The sequence below is a fragment of the Camelus ferus genome, chromosome 5 (assembly GCF_009834535.1).
Source record: "Camelus ferus isolate YT-003-E chromosome 5, BCGSAC_Cfer_1.0, whole genome shotgun sequence".
Taxonomy (NCBI): Eukaryota; Metazoa; Chordata; class Mammalia; order Artiodactyla; family Camelidae; genus Camelus; species Camelus ferus.
Window position 1 is genome coordinate 70,364,879 of NC_045700.1, and position 22,371 is coordinate 70,387,249.

At 34.3% G+C, this 22,371-nt stretch overlaps 1 protein-coding gene across 1 annotated transcript in view; it reads left to right on the plus strand.

Moving 5' to 3' along the window:
• Positions 1–21,914, plus strand: part of C2CD6 (C2 calcium dependent domain containing 6) — a 76,606-nt gene extending 54,692 nt beyond the window's left edge. The window contains exons 14-16 of the mRNA XM_014563680.2: positions 14,149–14,223; positions 15,280–18,798; positions 21,430–21,914. Of these exons, the coding sequence (XP_014419166.2) occupies positions 14,149–14,223; positions 15,280–18,798; positions 21,430–21,720 (3,885 nt within the window). The 3' untranslated portion in view covers positions 21,721–21,914. The remainder of the gene's footprint in view (positions 1–14,148; positions 14,224–15,279; positions 18,799–21,429) is intronic.
• Positions 21,915–22,371: the final 457 nt, after the last annotated feature.

Genomic DNA, 22,371 nt, shown 5'->3' on the forward strand with positions numbered 1-22,371 from the left:
GAGGTGGTGCAAGTGGCTGCCCCACTTCCCTGGAAAGATGCCAGCAGGGTAGAGGGAGGGGCTCAATGTCCATCCTACTTGTCTGCAACAAGGTAGTGTGAGTCATTGCCCCATGTTTGCTAGGGCGGTGTCAGGGGAGCCTGGTGGGAAGCTGAACGTGCAGAGCCACCTGGCTGGCCCCCACGCAGCACCTCAACAGGGTGACTGCCAGCTAAAAAATATTTTGAAAGATCCAGAGTCTTGTAAGATCCAAAGAGTCCAGGATATGATTGAAAATCACTTGTCATACCAAGAACCAGGAAATCCACAACATCAATGAGAAAAGGTAATGAACAGAAGCCAATACCAAGAGGAATAGATTTGAAAATATCTAAGGACTTTAAACAACCACCATAAAAATGCCTCATCAAGCAATCATAAATTCTCCTGAAACAAATGAAAAAATAAAAATTATCAGCAGAGAAATACAAGTTATAAAAAAGACCAAATGGAAATTATAGAACTGAAAAAGATAATAACCAAAATTAAAATCTCATTGATTGGGCTCAGTAGTGGTGTGGAGATGACTGAGGACAGAAGCAGTGAACTTGAGGAATTATCAATAGAAATCAATAGAATTTACCCAACCTGAACAACAGAAAGAAAACAGGCTGAAAAAAAAAAACCACATTATTTCTGGGACCTGTGGAATAATAACAGAAGAGTTAATATTCATATTATTAGAATCCCAGAAGAAGTGGAGATGGGAGGGAGAATGGGAAGAGGGAGAAAGAAAAGAAGAAGGAGGAGGAGGAGGAAAAAGAAGTGGAAGGGGAGGAGGAGAAGGAGAAATTATTTGAAGAAATAATAGCTGAAAACATCCCAACTTTTGTGGAAGACATAAATTTATAGATTAAAGAAGCTGAGCAAAGTCCAAAGAGGATAAACCCAAAGAAATCTATACCAAGGCACAACGTTTTTACACTTCTAAAAACTAAAGAAAAAAATATCTTGAAAGCATCCAGGAGAAACACTGCATTTCCTATAGGGGAATACCTACTTGAGTAACAGTGATTTTCTCACTTAAAATCGTGAAAACCAGAGGATGTGGCACAACATTTTTTCAAGTACTAAAAGAAATGAACTGGCAACTGTGAATTCTACACCCAGCAAAAATATCCTTCAGGAGTGAAGAGGAAATAAAGGCATTCTCAGGCAAATGAAAACGAAGAGAATTTGTTGGTGCAAACATACTCTTAATGAATGGCTAAAGGAAGGTCTCTAAAAAGAAAGAAAACCATTAACAGAAGAAGGTTTGGAACTACAGAAAGAAAGAAATATCAGATGGGCAAATATTATAGACTATTTTACTTTTCATGAATTTTTAAATAATATGTGATGATTGAAACAAAGATTACAACATCACAGATTACTGCTGTGATGTGCAATGTTAAGTAGAGGAAATACTCAAGACAGTTATTTTTTTTAAGTAGGGAGAGTGAAAGGGCCTACTTGGAATTAAATTGCTATACTTGAAGAGGTAAAATATCAGTACTAGTAGAGTATAGTAAGTTAACTGAATATATTATAATACCTGGCACAACCACTAATAAAACTGTAAAAAACAATATACTCCAAAACTGTAAGTAAATCAATGTGGAATCCTAAAAAATATTCAAGTAACTCACAGGAAGGTAAGTCAAGAAAAACAAAGGAATGAGAAATAGAGGAAACAAGCAGAAAATAATAACAGAATGGCAGACTTAAGCCCAATATGTCAATAGTAACCGATGTGGAAATTTAGTAAATGGTAAATGATGTAAATACACCATTAAGTAAATGGTGAATGGTCAAAATACACCATTTGGAAGACAGAGTTGGCAGTGTGAATAAAAAACATTATCCAACAATATGCTGCCTACAAGAAATTAACATCAAATACAATAACATATGTAAATTAAAAGCAAAAGAATGGGAAAAGATATGTCATGCAAAATGTAATCATTAAATTCAGCAATAGCTGTATTAATATCAGATAGAGTACATAGACTTCAGTGCAAAGAAAATTACTAGAGCCAAGTAGGGGCGTTATATAATAATAAAAGTATCAATCCACCAGGAAGACGTAATAATCCTAAAGTAAAAAAGCGTGAAAATACACAAGGCAAAATGTGATACAGCTGAAAGAGGAATGAAATTCACAATTATAGTTGGGAATGTCAACACCCTACTCTCAGTAATATATAGAACTACTAGTCAGAAAATCAGCAAGAATATTGAACACCTTGACAACACAATTAACCAACAGGATCTAACTGACATTCTATCCAACAAAGCAGAGTACATGTTTTCAAGTACACGTTGAACATTCACCTAGACCACATCCTGCACCATAAAACCAAGTTCAACACATTTAAAAGAGTTAAAACCATATATAGTGGTGCCCTCTGACCATAATGGAAAAAAGAGATTCAAGAGATTTGGGGGCTGATCAAGGAAAAATATGTAACCATGAGGTGGCAATAGTACATGTAAGCTTTATTTGAGTGACATCTTGACAGGTTTGCATGTGGGGGCAAGTCACAGCATGAGACCATCTAGGGGCTACAGCACAGAGGCTACTACTCAGAAGGAGAGAAGGACAAGGAATTTCCTAGAGGAGAGGGGTATCTGAGAGGGGGTTACATGTTTAGGTGATTTCACTCAGCAGCCTGTCAGGGAGCCTCTGGGTCAGAGAACTCCAAAGTGCAGCAGAGTCTTAGTGTCTTTATACCCCTGGGGTTTATTTTACCTATGACTAGTATATGCTGGGCACAATTTCTTGAGTATGAAAAGAAGGCAGTCACTAAAGAGCTAAAAATCTGCTTAGTTGGGTTGTATTTAAGATAATTGAGTATGTTCAAATTTTAGTCAAGTGCTGGCAGGCTTTTGAGCTAATAGGTCTCAGCCTGCTGTGAACAAGAGGGCAATATACAGAGGCCATCTTTATCTTGCTTACATAACATGGAATCAAACTAGAAATCAACAATAGACAACAGGAAAATAACCAAACACTTGGGAATTAAACAACACAGTTCTAAATAATCCACGGGTAAAAGAGGAAATCTCAAATGAAATAAAGAAAAATAGAACAGAATGAAAGTGAACATACAACATATCAAAATTGATAAGACACAGTTAAAACATCCCTGAGAGAAATGTATAGCTCTAAATGCATACACTGGAAGAGGAAAACTTTCAAATCAGTAATCCAAGCTGCCACCTCAAGAGCTTAGAAAAATAAGAGCAAAATAAACCCAAAGCAAGAAGGAAGGAAGGAAATAATAAAGAACAGAAATCAATGAAATGGAAAGCTAATAAAAAATAGAGAAAATCAAGGAAGAAAGCTGGTTCTTAATCAATAAAATTGATAAACCTCTAACAAGACTGACAAAGGTAAAAAGAAAGAAGACAGAAATCATCAAAATCAGGAATGAAACCTAGTGTACCCCTACATATATTACAATCAATAAAAAGATAATAAAGGAATAATGAAAAAATTTTATGCTCATAAATTTGACAATTTAGAAGAAATGGACCAAATCCTGGGGAAAAAAGTACAAAAAACCCCACTACAGACTAATATCTCTCATTAACTTAGATGCATAAATCCTCAACAAAATATTAGCACACCAATACTATACTGTATAAAAAGAATAATATACCATGACAAACTTTGTTATTTATTTCAGATATGCAAGTTAGTTTCAACATTTGAAAATCAATCCATGTAATGCACCGTATCAGCAGACTAAAGGAAAAAAAATCATGTGATTGTATCAATTGACATATCAAAAAAGTTTTTCACAAAATCAACACCCAATCATGATATAAAACTCAGCAAACTAGTGTTAGAGGGTCGCTTCCTCAACATAATAAAGAGCATCTACAAAAACCTTGAGACTACATTATTTTAATGGTGAAAGACTGAATGCTTTCCTTCCAAGATCAGGAACAAGGCAAAGATGTATGCTCTTACTATTCTTTTTCAATATAGTACTTCAAGTTTTCGCCATTGTAATAGAGCAAGAAAAGGAAATAAAAGTCACACAGATTGGAAAGGGAAAGATGGAATAAACTGTCTCTATTTTCAGATGAAAGAATTATGTAAAATACCAAGGAGTCTACAAAAAACAAAACAAATCAGTAGTACTAATAAGTGAGTTCTGCAGATTGAAGGATAAAAATTCAAAATGGAAAAATCAGCAGAATTTCTATGTACTAACATGTGGAAGCAAAAACTTTAAATATAACATTTACAGTAATTCCAAAGAAAATCAAATAAATAATAAATCTAACAAAATAAAGGATCCAGATGATAAAATTATAAAATGTTGATGGAAGAAATCAAAGATCTAAATAAATAGACATACCATGTTCATGAATGGGGAAACTCAACATAGTAAAGATGTCCACTCTCCTCAGATTGACCTATAGATTTAATGCAATTTCTATCTAAATTCCAGCTCTTTGTAAACATAGACAAGATTATTCTAAAATGTATATAGAAAGACACAAGTCCTAGAATAGCTAAAATCACATTTAAAAAGAAGAAAGTAGGAGAAATCATTTTACTATATGAAGGCCTACTATGTAACTATAGTAATCAAGAATCAAGATAGCGTATGGTATTAGAGGAGAGAGAGGCACACAGATCAAGACAACAGAAGAGACATCACAGAAATAGACCCACAAAAATACACCCAACTGATTTTTGACAATGATGCAAAAGCAATTTAATGGAGGATGATAGCTTTTTCAAGTAGTGCTGGAGCAACTGGACGTGATGGGCAAACAAAACCAAACCTTGACCTAAGTTTTATATCTAAAATAAAAAAACAGTAATAAAATTCAGTACTGATGAAATGTGGAGAAATTGCTGATGGAAATGTAAAATTTTATAACCACTCCTGAAAACAGTTTGGCAGTTTTTCAAAATACCAAATATGCAACTGCCATATAACCCAACAGGTACACTCTTAGGCATTTATCCCAGGCAAAGTAAGTCTTATGATCACAAAAAAACCCTGAACACAGATATTTATAGCAGCCTTACTATAATAGTAAAAAAATGGAAACAACTCAAATATTCTTTAACTGGAGAATGGCTAAATAAACTGTGCATGGAATAATACTTAACAGTAAATACAAAGGAACACTGATACATACAACAGCCTGGATGGATTTCCTGAGAATTATGCTGAGTTAAAAAAAACCCAATCCCAAAATGTCCTACATTACTGTATGACTTCATTTATATAACATTCTTGAAATTACAAAATTATAAAAATGAAGAACAGATTAGTAGTTGCGAAGCATTAAGTAGGAGGTGAAAGCAGGAAAGAAATGGGTGTGACTATAAAGGGCCATTAGGGATCCTTGTGGAAATATTCTACATCTTAACTGTATAATGTCTATATCCTGGTTGTGATGTTTTACGAAAGTTTCACAAGGTGTTACTCTTGAATAGGAAACTGAATAGGAGGTGGATGGTCTCTATGTTATTCCTTTCAACTGAACAGAAGTCTACAATTATTTCAAAACGAAGAATCTAATTTTTTAAAAAAGGAAGAAGATTTACCTTAAATATTTTTCTTAAGGGTGTTAGTTGGACCTGTACATGACAGATTAAACTAAGTTGAACAAGATAAATTCAGTAGGTAACCCATAAATCATAGTTTACATGTAGTCAACAGAATTAGAAGGTTGAAAGAATCTGTCACCTGGGGTAACAGGCTTGTAAATTGAAGATACATCAGAGTTCTAGAACAAATTCCTGAAAGTCTAAGCTAATTGCTTCATAAACAAGTCACAAACTCTTCAGAATTCTATGGTAAAATAAACTTTGAAGTTTGAAGTTAAAAGAAGAGTTTTTTTATGAGCCAGGGTAGACAGTGTGTTAAAGAAATGCAGTATTTTGAGACAAACTTCTGGAGTGTTAATCTGAATTGGAAAGGACTAACATCTCTTTTAACTCATAGCTGATTCAGGTGACAGTCTTTCAATAGTTCCTTCACATTTTTAGAGCCCCTTCATAAATTAAGATGTTCAAGATATAGCTTAGTAAGTTTCTATTTAAACCCTGACAATGACAGGATGCTAAATCATTTCCTTAAAGGTCAGGATGCAAGAAAGGAATGGGGATGGGGAATTTACTTTCACCTACCAGTGAAAGGCAGTGTTTGGTGATTGTAGAGAACTAGTACAATATAGTAAAAAAGAGCTTGGGTTTTACCAAGCAGAAATATCTAGGTTCATATGAGATTCTTCCACTAACCGGTTGTATAACTGGGCAATTTACATCTGAGTTTCAGTTTTCTCATCTGCGAAATGAGTATACTGTCAATCTATCCCAAATAATTTTAAAGGGCTTGGAACATAATAGTCACTTTCTAAGTGGTAAGTATAATCTTTATTCACCAGGACATATATATTACAGGATAAATATGAGAAGTAGAATTGTTGGATCAAAGTGTATGAGCATATTTAATTCTGATAGATACTGCCAGATTGTCCTTTAAACCAGATTTACTAATTTGCATTTGCATTTGCACCCAACATGTAGGAAAATACCCATTATCCCACAGCCTGGTCATTTTTGTTTTTCCAGTTTGATGCACAAAATATTTCATTGATATTTTAGTTTGTATTTTCCTGAGAATTAATGAGTAAACAATTTCATGTATTATCCATTTTTATTTGTTATTTGACTTTATAATCTCTGCTTATATTTACTAGTTAGGTTGTGTGTTTTATGTGTGAGAATGCTTTATGTATTTGGAATAACAATGCTTTATCATCTATGTTGCTTGTTACCACATTTTTTAACTTCTTTGGGGTCCTTATAGAAATTTGTAATGTTTCTGTGGTTAAATCTGGCACCTTTTCCTTTGTGGCTTTTAGTTTATATCTTCTTTAGAACATCCTTCCCCTCTCCAAGATTATGTCAGCATTTTCCTAGATGTTTTTCTATATATACTTTTTATATTTAAATACTTAATCCATCTATACTTTATTTTCTTTGTATGAGGTAAGACTTGGCATTTTTACTGAAAGGGATCGACAATTGTCTCAATACTATTTATTAACTGTTCATATAGTTAACATATTTTTGTCTGTCAATATCCCTTCTTGAGGATATTATCCCTGCCTCAACTCCAATCCTTGGTGTAGTTGGCAAACTTGACACTCTGCCTCTGTGGCTACAAGGATGACCACATAACTTGATATAAAAATATTAAGAGAAGTCTTTATTCTGGGGAATTTCAGAACTACTGCCCCTTAACCCACAGTGTTTTCCGTAGAGGCTGTACCAGTTTGCATTCCCACCAACAGTGCATCAGCATTCTCTTTTCTCCACAATCTCATCAACACTTGTTATCCGCCAGTGTTAACATCTTACATTACCATGTGACATTTGCCAAAACTAAGAAACCAGCATTAGTACACTACTGATAACTAAACTCCAGACTTTGAGTCTCACCATTTTTCCTACTAATGTCCTATTTCTGTTCCAGGTTTTAATACAGAGCACCACATTACAGTTAGTTGTCATATCTTCCCAGACTCCTCTGGTCTGTGACGGTTTCTCTGATTGTCCTTGTTTTTGTTTCTTTTCATTACTTCAATAATCTTGATGAGCACTGGCTAGGTATCCTGTATACTGTCCCCCAATATGTGCTTGTCTGGTGATTTTGTTTTTTTTTTTCTTCATGATTTGACTTGGGTTATGAGATTTGGGGGAAAATACCACAATGATGAAATGCTCCTCAACACATCACATCTGGGGTTCATGATTTCTATTTGATGACCCTAGTGATATTCACCTTCACCACCTGTTTAAAGTTGTGGTTGCCAGGTTTCTCCATGGTGAAGTTACTGGTTTTTTCTCTCACTACTCTGATTTTTGGAAGCAAATCCATAAGTGTAGCCCACTTTCAAGTGTATATGTGTGTGGTGGTGGGTGGCGGGTGAGAATTAAGCTCCACTTCTTGGATGGGGGAGAATCTACATGTATTTTTTGGAATTCTTCTGTGAAGATTTGTCTCTTCTCTATTTATTTATATCATTTATTTCTATGACTATAAACTCTTACATATTTTCTATTTTGGGTTATAATCCAATATGGTTTTATTTATTTTGTCTATAAATTTTTCCAGCTTTGGCCAGTGGGACCTCTTTTGGTGTGTCCTTTGTCCCTTTGACATGCCCCCATCCTTTTGTTTTGTGAGCACTTTCATACTCTTTAGTAATATAAGATGTTCCAGGCTTATCTTGTATTTTTCTTACTCCAGTCCTAGAATCAATCATTTCTACAAGTAGTTCTAGTTATTTTACTGGAGAATGATAGTTAGAAACCAAGCTCTTGGCACTGAGTGTCCTTGTTGCTACTGTGTTAAATTTCTGTATATTTGTGATTTTCCAGTTTCCTTCTATTACTGATTTGTAGCTTGATTCCATTGTGGAAGAATAGAGTCAGTATGTGTGGAAGTTGTTTGATCAGTCTTAACTGATTATGTTTATCTATGAGTAACAAAAACTTAGAAACACTGCCTTAAGTAGTAGTGCAGTGGTTTCATGATGTCATCATGGACCCATGTTTCCTTTCTTTCTGGAATCTATCTTCAGTATGTGCATGTTACTGCAGGGTAACACAAAATGGACTCTATACCTTCAGATCACAATCTGTTCCAGACAGGAAGAAGGAAAGGGATGAAGGTCAATTAAGTACCTGTCAGCTCAGTCTGCCTCTGTTCTATTTTGTTTTGTCTTTTAATTGATGTATAGTTGATTTACAATGTGTTAGTTTCAGGTGTAGAGCAAAGTGATTCAGTTATATACACACACACACACACATACATATACATATTACATATTTTCTGTTATAGGTTATTACAAGGTATTGAATATAGTTCCCTGTGTTATACAGTAGATCTTTGCTGTTTATCTGTTTTATATACAGTAGTGTGTATCTGTTAATCCGAAACTCCTAATTTATCCCTTCTCCCCCTTTCCCCTTTGGTTACCATAAGTTTGTTTTCAATGTCTATAAGTCTATTTCTGTTTTATAAATAAGTTCATTTCTATCATTTTTTTAGATTCCACATATAAGTGATATCATGATAGTTCTCTTTGTCTGTCTGACTTACTTAACTTAGTATGATAATCTCTAGATCCATCCACGTTGCTGCAAATGGCATTATTTCATTCCTTTATATGGCTGAGTAGTGTTCCATTGTATGTATATACCATATCTTCTTTATCCATTCATCTGTCAATGAATATTTAGGTTGCTTTCATATCTTAGCAATTGTAAATAGTGCTGCTATGAACATTGGGGTGCACATATCTTTTTGAATTAGAGTTTTTTCCAGATCTATGACCAGGAGTGGGATTACTGGATCATATGGTAACTCTATTTTTAGTTTTTTAAGGAACCTCCATACTGTTCTCCATAGAGAACACCAACTTACACTCCCACCAACAGTGTAGGAGGTTTCCTTTTTTTCCCACACACTATTCAGCATTTACTATTTGTAGACTTTTTGATGATGACCATTCTAACTGATGTGAGGTGATACCTCATTGTAGTTTTGATTTGTATTTCTCTAATAATTAGCCATGTTGAGCCTCTTTTCATGTGCCTATTTGCCATCTGTATGTCTTCATTGGAGAAATGTCTGTTTAGGTCTTCTGCCCATTTTTTGATTGAGTTGTTTAGGGGTTTTTTTTGTTGTTGTTGTTATTAAGTTGCATGAGCTGTTTGAATATTCTGGAAATTAAGCCCCTGTCAGTAGCATCATTTGCAAGTATTTTCTCCCATTCTGTAGCTTGTCTGTTCTTTTTGTTTATAACTTCTTTTGCTGTACAAAAGCTTTTAAGTTTAATTAGGTCCCACTTGTTTATTTTTGTTTTTATTTCTATTACTCTAGAGACTGACCCAAAAAAATATTTCTGTGATTTATGTCCAAGAGTGTTCTGGCTGTCTTTCCCTTTAGGAGTTTTAGAATATTTGGTCTTACATTTAGAACTTTAATCCATTTTGAGTTTATTTTTGTATGTGGTATTAGGGAATGTTCTAATTTCATTCTTTTACATGTAGCTGTCCAGTTTTCCTAGCACCACCTATTGAAGACACTATTTTCTCCATTGTATAATCTTGCCTTCTTTGTCATAGATTAATTGGCCACAATTGTGTGGGTTTATTTCTAGGCTTTCTACCCTGTTTCATTGATCTATGTGTCTGTTTTTTTACCAGTACCTTTCTGTTTTGATTACTGTAGCTTTGCAGTCTAGTCTTAATCGGAGGGCCTGATTCCTCTACCTCTGTTCTTCTTTCTCAAGATTTGGAGTCTTTTGTGTTTCCTTACAAATTTTAAAATTATTTGTTCCCATTTTGTGGAAAATGCTATTGGTATTTGATAGGGATTGCACTGAATCTGTATGTTGCCTTGGAGAGTATGGTCATTTTAACAGTATTGATTCTTCCAATCTAAGAACATAGTATATCTTTCCATCTGTTTGTTTTGTCTTCAGTTTCTTTCATCAGCATCTTATAGTTTTCAGAGTCCAGGTCTTTTGTCTCCCTAGGTAAGTTTATTACTGGGTATTTTATTCTTTTTAATGTGATGGTAAGTGGGATTATTTCCTTAATTCTGCCCCTGTTTTAAGATACTCTCTCAGGAGCTTCTCCCAACAACTTCCAATTGTATGCAGTTGGCCAGAACCTTGTCATATAGCCACTCCTGTCTTTAAAGGAGGCTGGAAAATGTAGCTTTTTGAGTAAGGGTCATTTCTGCCCCTAAAAAAATTAAGATTCTTGAGATAATATGTACTTTGGGAAAATAACTATCAGTCACCAGGAGCAAGACGACTAGTTAAGAGACTGTTATTTGGGGAGAGATGATGGTGGCTTGTGCTATAGTCGTAGAGGGAGGGGTTGATGATAGGATGTGTTTGGAAACTTGATATATTTTGAAGGCAGGAGCTACAGGACTTAATGCTGGGTTAGATGTGGAAAGTAGGAGGAGGAAAAGAGTGACACAGATTTCTGGCTTAACAGTAGCTGGTGGTACCATTAACTGACAATGAGGGAAAACAGAATAGCCAATGTTTTGTGGGTTTTTTAAGTGTAGAGTGGAGTAGGGTGGTAATCTAGAGTCCTATTATGCATACATTAAATTTGAACTGCCTATTATACACCTAAGTGGAAATCAATACCCTTTTGAATTATTTCTGAAGGTACTATTTAGAATCTTTTCCAAGGGTCATCCTTCCCCCACATTCCTCAGAAATAACTTTGTTTACTCTGGGGTTAGTTCTGTTTATTCTTATTGATCCTTCACTTACATGTACTGATTTTTCTCATATATCTGGTGAGCTTTATTGGCTCAGTTTATATTTGTGAATAAAGGAATACATTGGTTGTATAGGTATGCTCTGTTTGACAGGCAGGCTTCCCTGAGGGTGTGTGGGGATGGAAGAAGACAGGCAGGATGGCTGGAGATCTTAAAACATTTCCAAAGAATGAATGTATTTCTCTCCTGGGTAGAACTTCCTTTCTTTTTATCCCCCTTCAGTTATCTGATGTGGAAATGTGAGTGCCAACAAGCTTCTCTGCCAAGACTCAGAACCCATATAGGATCTCCACCTAGGGAGATTACACATTTTCTTTAGAGAGCAGGTGTTGTTTTTTATTTTATTTTGTTGTGTTTTGTTGGTGTTTGGTGAGTGACTGGGGAAAGACAATGCTGCCAGCAATGTATTCTGTTTGCACTGAGAAAGAGAACAGTGATAAAGAAGGGTCCAAGTGATCCAGCTGTTCCAAATGCAGCTTTTTAATTAATAACTATGATGATTGCAGCATCATCTGATTTTCTTTGTATATGCTGACCTTGAATTTATTGCTTCTCAGGTCTTCCTGATTTCTGTTGTTTAAAGCTCTGCTTTTCTTGATGGGTTTTTTTTTTTTTAAAGTCAGTCTCATCTGCTTTCATATTTTCTGAATTTTCTCAGCTTTCTTGATCTTGGTGCCTCACCTTACTGATTTCCAGTATTGCCATGGGATTTGTTAACCAAAATTTTAGAAACAGAGACCTGATTGAAATAAAAAGTTGTTTATTTGGAGTTCGTTAGGACTGCAGCCTGGAAGACACAGTTTCAAGTGCTTGAATTGTATTCTGCGAGACTGCAAGATGGGGGAGGCTTATAAAAGCAAAAACTTCAAGGTTACAGCTAGTTACATGAGTTGTTTATCAAGAATTATGATTAGAATTGACAAAAAGTAAGGGTGCTTGTTAAAGTAAGGATTGGTTGGGGTCTGATATGGTTGCATAGTAACAAGAGGAGACCTTAAGACCATAAGTTTGCAGCTGGCAAGTGTTGTTCTGAATATGGCTGGTGGTGTCCTTGGGTCTAGTACAAAGAAAGTTCACATTTTGGGTGGTGCAGAGCCATGTCTGAGACCAGATCCTCAATGGCCGCCAGACTCTGCTTTTATATGCCTGAACTGTGATTACTCCATTATAATGACAATTTGTCATCATATTTGTCTTTTTGAAGTATTATTTCCTGTTAATTTGCTGGACCCTTGGGAGGTAGGAGAAACTAAACCCACATGTTCAGCCTACCATCTTGAATCTCCTGTATTGGCTTGTTTTACTGTTTTTTCCCTAGCATCCTGAGCATCTCCCTCTAATATAGTTGTTCTGGATTTTTTATTCACAAAAGTATTTTATGTTCATCTAATCAATAATACAGAATTAAACAGAGTAAAAGTTAACAGTGTCCTCTTTCCTTTCCTTTGAGAAAACAATGTTAGCATTTTGTATCCTTTCATATATTTTTCCATGGCTATATTAGGGGGGTGTTTTTATTTGTTTTGTGTTTTTCACAAAAATGAGAGTATATTTTTTTCTACTATTTATTTTTCCACTTCCTTGTTATACATATTTCATTTATTTTTAATTTTAATTTTCTACTAAATTCATTTAAACCAATGAATTTTCAAGTGTTAGAATTTAAACTTTTAAAGGGAGATTTTAGGAAATTCAAGCAAAGAAAAACAAAATGAGCAAAAAAAACCAGTGTGGAAAAGTACGAGATGTGTTTCAAGAATTCAGAGTTAGACACATTTACCTGGAGGAGAGAAACTATAGTGGGGAATATTGAGATACTTGCAGAAATAATATAGTCAGTATGTGAGGACAATGCATAACAAAACATGGAAAGCTGCTGAAGATTTAAGAATAAAGTCATGTTATTAACTGCTTAATATTAATGAACACTTAAACCAAAAATATTTCTTATGAAAGCGTCATTCATTGAATCATTATTTTTACTGACTTGATATATAATAGAACTTCTACGGACTAAAGGATATAATATATAGGAAAGTGGTTTATAGTACCAAAAGTGTTCTGCAAAAAGTTGATGTCAGATTTTCTTCAGATGAGTTGGAAATGTGGATGCACATTATGATGCTTCCAAAGCACCAGTCTCCTCCACTGCAGTCTTGTGTCGGTAGTAGGAGCACCAGATGAAAATTTACGATGCCTAGGATTTAGGCTAGTAATCATCTGGATAATTTAGGGCAGTAACTTCAACTGCAGATTCTTGTGTAAAACAAAGAGTAGGATTTGATTTTCTCTAAAGTGTCTTCCATCTCTAAAAATTCAATGGTTCTGTGATTCTGTAATTCTTCCTACACACCTTGATTTAGCACCAAATATTTCCTTAGGCATTAAGTACCCATTGAATGATTACAGGTGAAGAATTACTGAAAATGCCATCTCAGTATAATACCAGACACCATTTATTATCTAAAGCGTTTCACAACCTTTTAAAATTAGATTACATTTGTTCTAACAATTCTTTTCTACTTTTGTTTCTGCTTGAAGTTGCTGAGCATTATTTTGATTTTACATATTCAATAGGGTGAATATTGTATCAAGGAAGCTAAGATTACATATATACATTTCTTTGATGATTGGCAAATTATAGTAGTTATGAGAAAAATACTTAGTTTTTAAAATATTTAATATCTTTATTAACTATTGAATGAATAAAATTATCTTAGGAAATATCCTTTCATTACAAGCAGTCTAAAATTAAAATTTCTCTTTCTACAAGGTGGTATTTTCACCAAAAGAATACATTTCACCATCTTTCAGACCAGAATATGTAGAATTCAAACCAAAATATCAGGTGAGTCCTGAATTTTCTTATCTCAATATCAGTTATACTCAAATACTAGGGTTCTCTAATACTTTGTGTAATTCAGTGGTTCCAAAACCAGACTACCTATTAGAAACATTCACTTATCTTTACAAAAATACATATTCCCAGGTCCCATCTCTGATCAAGTGAATCTCAGTCTAGAAATGGACCCTGGGAATCTGTATTTCCGAAAAAACCCAGGGATTCTTATGCTGTCACCGAGACATCAACTAACATTTGAAAATCATATAAACTAAAACACTAGGCTGATTATTTCACATTTTGCTTTTTTCAGTTGGATAATGTAAAAGTTGTATTAACAAAGAGTTTGAATAAGAGACTTCAGTTTGAAGGCTCTTTCAATCATAGAATAGCCTGATCCCAGAGCCACAAAACTGCCTTTAGATATTACACTGAAATTTCACTGTAATCTAGAAATATTTGTACTGCTCTCTACCGTTTCTGAGGCATATATAAAATTTATCAGAAAGCAAGATTCTACTGTAACATACAAAGGACTGGGTGGAACTCATCATTGTTGGAACTCTCAGACATAAAGGCAGGTGATCTATCCTCTCAAGTCAGTCAAGAGAGAATATTTATGATACTTCTGATGGAGTATCTACTACTTGCTTTGCATTTTTAAAAATTTCCTACATGCTACTAAAATATATGGGTAGGACTTAGATCCTGATGTTAGCAGTTGTCTAACCAAATGCAGCTAACACTGGAAATTGAGTTCTTTAAAAAAAACTACTTTGAGTCTCTTTTAGGTATTTAAAAATATTCCAGGTAGCAAAAAGCTCTTTAACACAAAATAGTACCAGAATTAGAAATTTTTTAAATTTGCATGAAAATTCTTATTATTATTCCAATTTCAAATGTTGTAAAATAATTAAAGTTGGTTTTCTCTTTGTAAAAGGCAGGAAGATGAATAGATAAGTTGACTTATTGCTCACAGAAAATTAGCTAGAAATTTTATTATAAATTCAAAATAAATGCTATACAATTTCTTACCTTTTTTTTTTAATGTTACAGTTCCAGAAATTCAACATCGAGAACAGTTTTGATCCCTTTCTAAGGAATATAAACAACAAAATGTCAGTCAGAAAAAGGAAAGACCATGATATGTTCAAATGTAGAAATATTTTAAGTGCAGAGGTTATAGAGCATGAAGACCAAGATCCTCCTTACCCAACACATTCAAAAACTGAGAGACCTGCTGGCAAAACCTGGCCTCGTGATCTTGATACCATCGCAGTAAAGGCTTTAGACACTAAGAATAAGTTAGCCCGTGATCCTGGGATCATAACAATAAAGACATTAGACACTAAGAATAATCTAGCGCATCATCCCAGTATCACCACAACAAAGACTTTAGATACTAATAAGTTACCGGAAAGACTACCTAATGTATCTTTGCCAAACTTTGAGGGAGAATCATCGACGACTGGAAAAGTAAATGTAAATAAGTGTCGCCTCTCAAAATCATTAAGTCTTACTTCCCACATAGAAAATTTAAAACAGTCAATGGTGCTCAAGTCAATTTTAAGTGAAAATCTGCAAGACCTTTCAGATAAATTATTTTCTACACCGGAAGTTCCTATGGACACTGAAGCAAGAAAGAAGAGTCATAGTTTTCCACTTCTGGGTGTTCGTGATGAACGACCAAGTAGTTTGGAAGACCAAGTATTTGAAAAAATTCAAGATTTAAATACCTGGCTTTCAGAAAGAGACATTTTAAATTCAAAGTCTCTTTTAAGTCAAATAAGTCAAGGTAGTCCTGCAGATTCACATTCAGAAGGTGTACCAGGAAATTCCCCAGAGGTAGAAAGGGAATTTGTCTCTGAAAAACACTTAGATGCTGGTAACATAGATTTTCCAATTAAAAAAAAGTGTAGTTTCAAAAAGAAACATTTAGATAGTGAAGTATCTAGCTCCACACCAGATTTGAATAGCTTTGTACATGATTATATTATAAAGCAAATATTCACTGCACCGATCTTCTCAGAATTGGGGACAGGAGTGAAAAAATCAAGTGAGACACAGATGAACTCACAGGGTCTGTTACCCACAGCTTGGGAGAGTTTGTCTTCCAATGTTCTAGTTCACTATGAAGAAAACAATAATGAAACAGAATTTCCTCCAGCCAAATCTGTTATAAGCCAGATAATACAAGCATTTCCTGTAGATACTCTTTTAGATTCTGGGGTGATCAAAGTAATAGAATTAGATAAAGAATACCAGAAGAGTTTTTTGCTGGATACAGAGACAGCCTTTGCTAAAGAAAAGCCAAAGGAGTCCATAGAATATTGTTCAGAAATCAAAAACAAAACAGAACATCTTTCAGAGCCGAATATACCCATCATTCCCAAAGAAGCCACTTCTTCTTTTAATAGAGTTGAATTCATAGACAAAAGCCAAAATACATCCCCACGAGATTCAGAATATCAGTCAACACCAGATAAAAAAACAGATTTGCCAAGTAGTAGTCAGAAACTTGATAGAAAAGAAAATGATCTAAGTTCTACTTTAGAAAATTTAAGTGACTCGTTAATAGGTAAACTCAATGACTCTGATGTAATAATGTTAAAATCCTTTTTGAAAAACATATTTAATGTTTTTTTCAAATATAGTAAGTCTGAAAGCAGACAAACTGACAAAGAATTACAAAGACTAATTGAGCATCCTTTTCCAAACAAGACTGAAGACCTTGAAGAAATCAAAGAGGATTTTGATAAAATAGACAAACTAGATAGAAAACCTATTTTAAGTCCAAACCTGCGTGTATTTCTAGAAGAACTCTCAGAGTCAGAAATAAAACATTTAAAATCTGAATTAAGTAAACATATTCAGCATTACCTTGTAGAAAGACTTTCAGAATCAGGACATATCACCAAGGAGGACTTACCAAAAATCTACCAGAATCTGTGTTTGATGAATGAGAAAGCAGAACCAAAAGAGCAAAATATTTTTCTAGAGAAATATTCAGGAACTGTAAAAGAAATCATATCTTTTGTAAACAATTTTAATCATCATTTCATAGATAAACATTTGGAAATAAAGCTAAGGTCTTTTTTAAATGAAATTCTCCAAAACTATTTCCTAAAAAATTTTTCAGAAAACAGTTTATTTAAAGAAGCAGAATCTAAGTCTATGCACTCAAACGTAGCTTTTCTAAGAGCTAAAAGCCCCTCTATGTCTTTTAACAAATTAGGACAAGATATTTCAAGGGGGAGTTTTGGTAAAAGGCTTGAAGTAAACATGAAATATCCCTTAAATAAATCCCTACAAAAATATCTTACAGCTTTATCAGAAAATGAACTCTTAAATATAAAAGCTGATTTAAGCAAACACCTCCAGAGCCTTTTTATAGAGAAACTGTCAAAATCAGGACTAATCACAGAAAGGCAATTAGAGGGGATCAGCCAGCACATAAATTTGATTAATTCTAGTTCCACACCATTAAAATGTATAAAGCCAGATTTGTCTTTAAGAGATGAAAATCAATTTGTGGAGAAGCAATCAGAAAAGCAAAATAAATATTCAAAAACTGTTCAAAAAACCACTTCACAAAAAGTTCTTGAAGATAGACTTGTAGAAACAGAGTTGACCAGAAAGGAGGAAAAAGAACATTTTTCTTTACAGAATATTGAAGAAAATCCATCAAAAATTAGGGAACAGAAAATTTATTATTGCCCTGAAGCAGCTAAAACACTGAGTTTATCTAAAGCACAACCTTCTTCCAACAAAAATACCCAGGCGATTCCATTAAATAAATCATCAGAAAGACTGACAGATACATTGCTTAGGAAACAAAGGGAAGGACATGGTTTCGTGCAACTTCCTCGAGCAGAAAATTTTGATTTTAAAACAGAGATTCAAGACCCACATATTTGGAGTGGTAAATCAAAAATAACTCGATCAAATCCTTGCTTTGAAAGGACACTAAAAATGAAGTCCCTTGACAGAAAGGAGTGTGATAACATCTATAAATTGATGGTAGAGGAAAAAGCTGAAGCAGCGCTGTCACCGTATCCAAGAATTCCTAACTGCAAAATGCCGAATGAATATGAGGACTACATAACCAAACTCACTTTTCCTTCCAGGCAGAATAACACTTTAATGTGTCTCAATTCAGAGGCTGGGGAGGAATCAGAATTAGAGGGCCAGTATTGTCAGAGATTGAAAGGAAATAATAACAATAATAAAAAACGACATTTAGTAACATATGCACATTACAAAGAAGAAACACAAACTCCTTATATAAAACCAAACAAACTTTGCAACGAAAGATGTACCAAGGTCCCTGAATCACGATTGCTTAAATATAAAGTTGTGGTAGCTGAGAAAAACTCAAAACCATCCCTTTTCCCGGAAGTATTAAAGAGAGAACATCTAAAGCCCAGGGTCCAAAAAGAAAAAGTCCATGCCAGCAGCAAACAAGAAAAATCATTTAACAAGATAGTTAAGATACTACCAACCACACTGCCCACCACAAGAATTCTAAGAAAATCTGTTCCAAGAACACTGCTTCATTGGACTGCAAGAAGAACCATACATGTAATACTGTTTTTCCAAGTCTTCTATTTCTGTATTTGGCAAACTTCTATAGATAATCTACTTAGAGTATATGTGTCTGCATGCAAGTGTGTGTATAACCTTAATTGCCCCAAGATAAACAGATTTTCAGATTTTAAAAATTCTTCTGATATTCAAATATCACTTCACCTCATTCAAAATGCAATCAGAAAATCAAAAGGATTATTAACACATTCTGTGCCTTTGTATTAAATAAAGGGGACCCCCTCTGGAACATGAATTAGAAAAAAGCACTCTTTGCTCCGGGCAGACTGCAGGCTGAGACAGCCTGGATAGGGCACACAGCTGTGTCTGTGGAAAACTGGCTACTTCCAGCCCTGACTCAGCTGGAGCTGTTGCACAGGCACGACCTGTACAAACACTTGCAGTGGCTGTATACTATGAAAAGTATACAGGGGTTTTCTTTTCATGCAAGTAGAAGTAGAAAGTCTTTTTTTCAGATAGCTGAATTACCTTTGTTTCAGTAAACAAATATGAAGCTCTTATTATGTGCCAGTTATTCTGCTAAGCATTAGAGATATGCAAAATTCACAATCTATTGAATTAAGAATTGCAAAATTTCAGTTTAACTTCTACTCTTTTCTTCTTTCACCACCACCCCTCTGCCATATCCTGTGCTGAGAAACATAGGGATTCATGTCTGTTTTTAATATTAACATAAAACAATTAGGGAGGTAAATCTGCTACCATACTTCTTTATATAGACCATTCTAAAACAAAGTTAAAATCTAGGAATGGAAGGGACTTGTTTTAATTTTCTGGATCACTACTCTTCTCTATTAGTATATATAAACAGGCATGACCCACAGTTGGGAAAAGTCACAAATTCTGAAGTGGTATTATATTGATAATTTGATGTGTAGAACTCTACCTCTGAACGAGAAAATAGATCTAATTTCAGAATAGTTGCTTTGAACTGTTTTCCATAGTAAAGGAAATTATTAGCTTTAGTAAATAGTAAAGCAGATTTGTAGCAGGATAAATATGAATATAGCATATAGTCTCAATTTCAATTTCTCTTTTCTAAATTCAGTAATTTAGTAAGTGAGTGAGTGTGTGTGTTTGTGCACATGTGTACAAACAAGGAAAAGGAAGTAGAAGATGGATTCATAGTTTTTGGAAAGGAAAGATTTTCTCCAAGTTTCTTCAGAAAATGGTCTGTAATATCACTTTCCAAACAAAACAAAAATTTGCGTTTATATTATATGGTATGGGATCATAAAGGATCTTAGAACCCTTATCCTAAGAGTGGTCAAGGGAGATAATCTTTATTTCCCTCTTTTAAACCAACAGTACCTAAACTATATTCTCTCTAGTGAAATTAACAGAATTGAGTGGTAAGGACACATTTCAGATCATCAGAAAGAATTGCTTATCTGATTCTCTAAAAATCCAGGATGTCTACCAAAGCAATCAAGTTAGAAGACAGAGAAACTGAGTTGCAGGAGCTTCCAGAAAAATAACCAGTGGTGTGGTTCTCCACACCCCTCCACTAGCACTCTAGTAATCATTTATATCAGCTGTGAAGTAAAAATTATGTTACTCACCAGTGTAGCAGAAATTCCCTTAATATTGTGACTTACCTAATTGCTTCCATGTACTTAAGAGGGAAGAAGAATGTTTACTTGCAAATCCAGGCAAAAATGTAGACCCTTCATACTTCCTTTTTGATAAGTCTTCTCTCTTGCTGACCTAATTCTTCTTGGTCATGCCTAAATTCCTCCCACCCTCCAATTCTATTAATCTACTTTTACCTCCTCTCCAAATCAAAGCAGGCCCTTTCCCTTGGTGTGGCCATCTCTGCAAAGCATTAAGGGACAAGCTGCTCAAACTGCAGAGGAAACAAGTTTACATTAATTTGAGAAATGACTAATAACTCCATACCCTCCTATGAGTGCTTGTAGATGACTATATTTTTTTAAAATAAAATACAGTCATACAAATCTGAAAAAAAAAATACAGAAAGAAAACCAAGCCCATAATCTCACTATCCTAACACAACCATCATTTAAAAAAATTATTTTGGTGTGTATCTTTCCAGCAATTTTTCTAAATGTTTTACTTGCTTAGCCTCAGACCATATACAAAAATATTTTAATATAAACATTATAAACATATTCTTAGATGCTGGGCTCTGTATGTGTGTCTAAGTATATATTAAAGAAGATGTTTGTTAACTTTTAAAGAATGGAATTTTGGGTGATATAAAAAGTAAAATATAAGCATTCATAATTTATATTTGAGGTTGAGGAAGAGAGATTTTGGAGGAGGAGAATTATAGGAGTGCTGGCTTTGCTTAGGAGTCTAATCCCTGGGGTCAGCTCCCTTACTAAGTTTTCCTGGTTTCCAGCTTCATGTCTTCCATCCCTATTGAAGTAATATCCTTTGAAACAAAAAGATTTTTTAAAGTATAATTTCTGTGGTATCTAATGACAGGCATTGAGTGTAGGGTCTAAATTTGGGGACTTCCTATAAAACATTTGAATGCTCTCATTTTCTTTGTTGATATTACAAATTTTAGTCCTTATAAATCTAAAATGTGCTCTTTAGGAAAACTAACTCACCAACCTGATCTTTTATTTTAATATTTAGGATTGTTTGGATGGATTTGAGGATTTACACGAGACTTCATTTAAGCATCTTGAAAAAGCAAAATCAAGAGCAAGGCTTTTAGGAAACAGCCCAGATGATAGCCATAATCAGTTAAAACACTCTGCAAGACCGTATACTGCTCCAGAGGTTAACAAACGAGGAGAAAGCTACACTGGGAAACTGACAAGCCCTCGAATGGTTTCAGCAGGCTTAGTTCATATAAATCCTCCAATCCCAGATTCTGATATCTATAAAATTAGGCCAAAAAAAAAATTTAAAAGAGCATATTGAAAAGCGTTCGCTCATTTGTGATATTATCCAAATGTTAAACAGTTCAAAATGATATGTGAGGCCAGCAGTTAGAATATCATTTCTCCAATTAACAAAATGGTTTGGAGATCTGTCCTTTTGTGTGATAGAAGTCAGTAACCAAATTTCATCTGTTAGAACCATTTTGTTTTAATTAAAATGAAAAAGAAACACACTTTTGATGTAAATGTGTTTTTGTTTATGAACCTTAGGGGAACAAACTCAGAAATACATATTTATTAGTGAAGTTTTATTTTCCAGCTTTCCCCCTTTTTCACCATATAACTATCACTCCAAGTCAGTTTTCTGACGTCCCAGATCTTTGCTATGCTCTAAATTATCCCTGGCCACCCAGTTTTCAGGGTTTCTACTTGTACTTATGTGTGTATGCTTAGCCTTTTGTTATGAATTTATTCTAACTCTTCAGCTCCAGATTCAAAAGTATGCAGTTCTCTGGGCCTACAGAACGTCTACTAACTTCAGTATCATCTGATATTATATTTTCTTACACTATAAAGATAATAAAGAACAAGTTTAATACTAACTCCTGAGGCATCTTCTATGCTGGAGTGACTTTCTGACTTACTTGAAAAATTAGGAAAGAGCCTCTTAATAACACAAAACTCAGGAAGA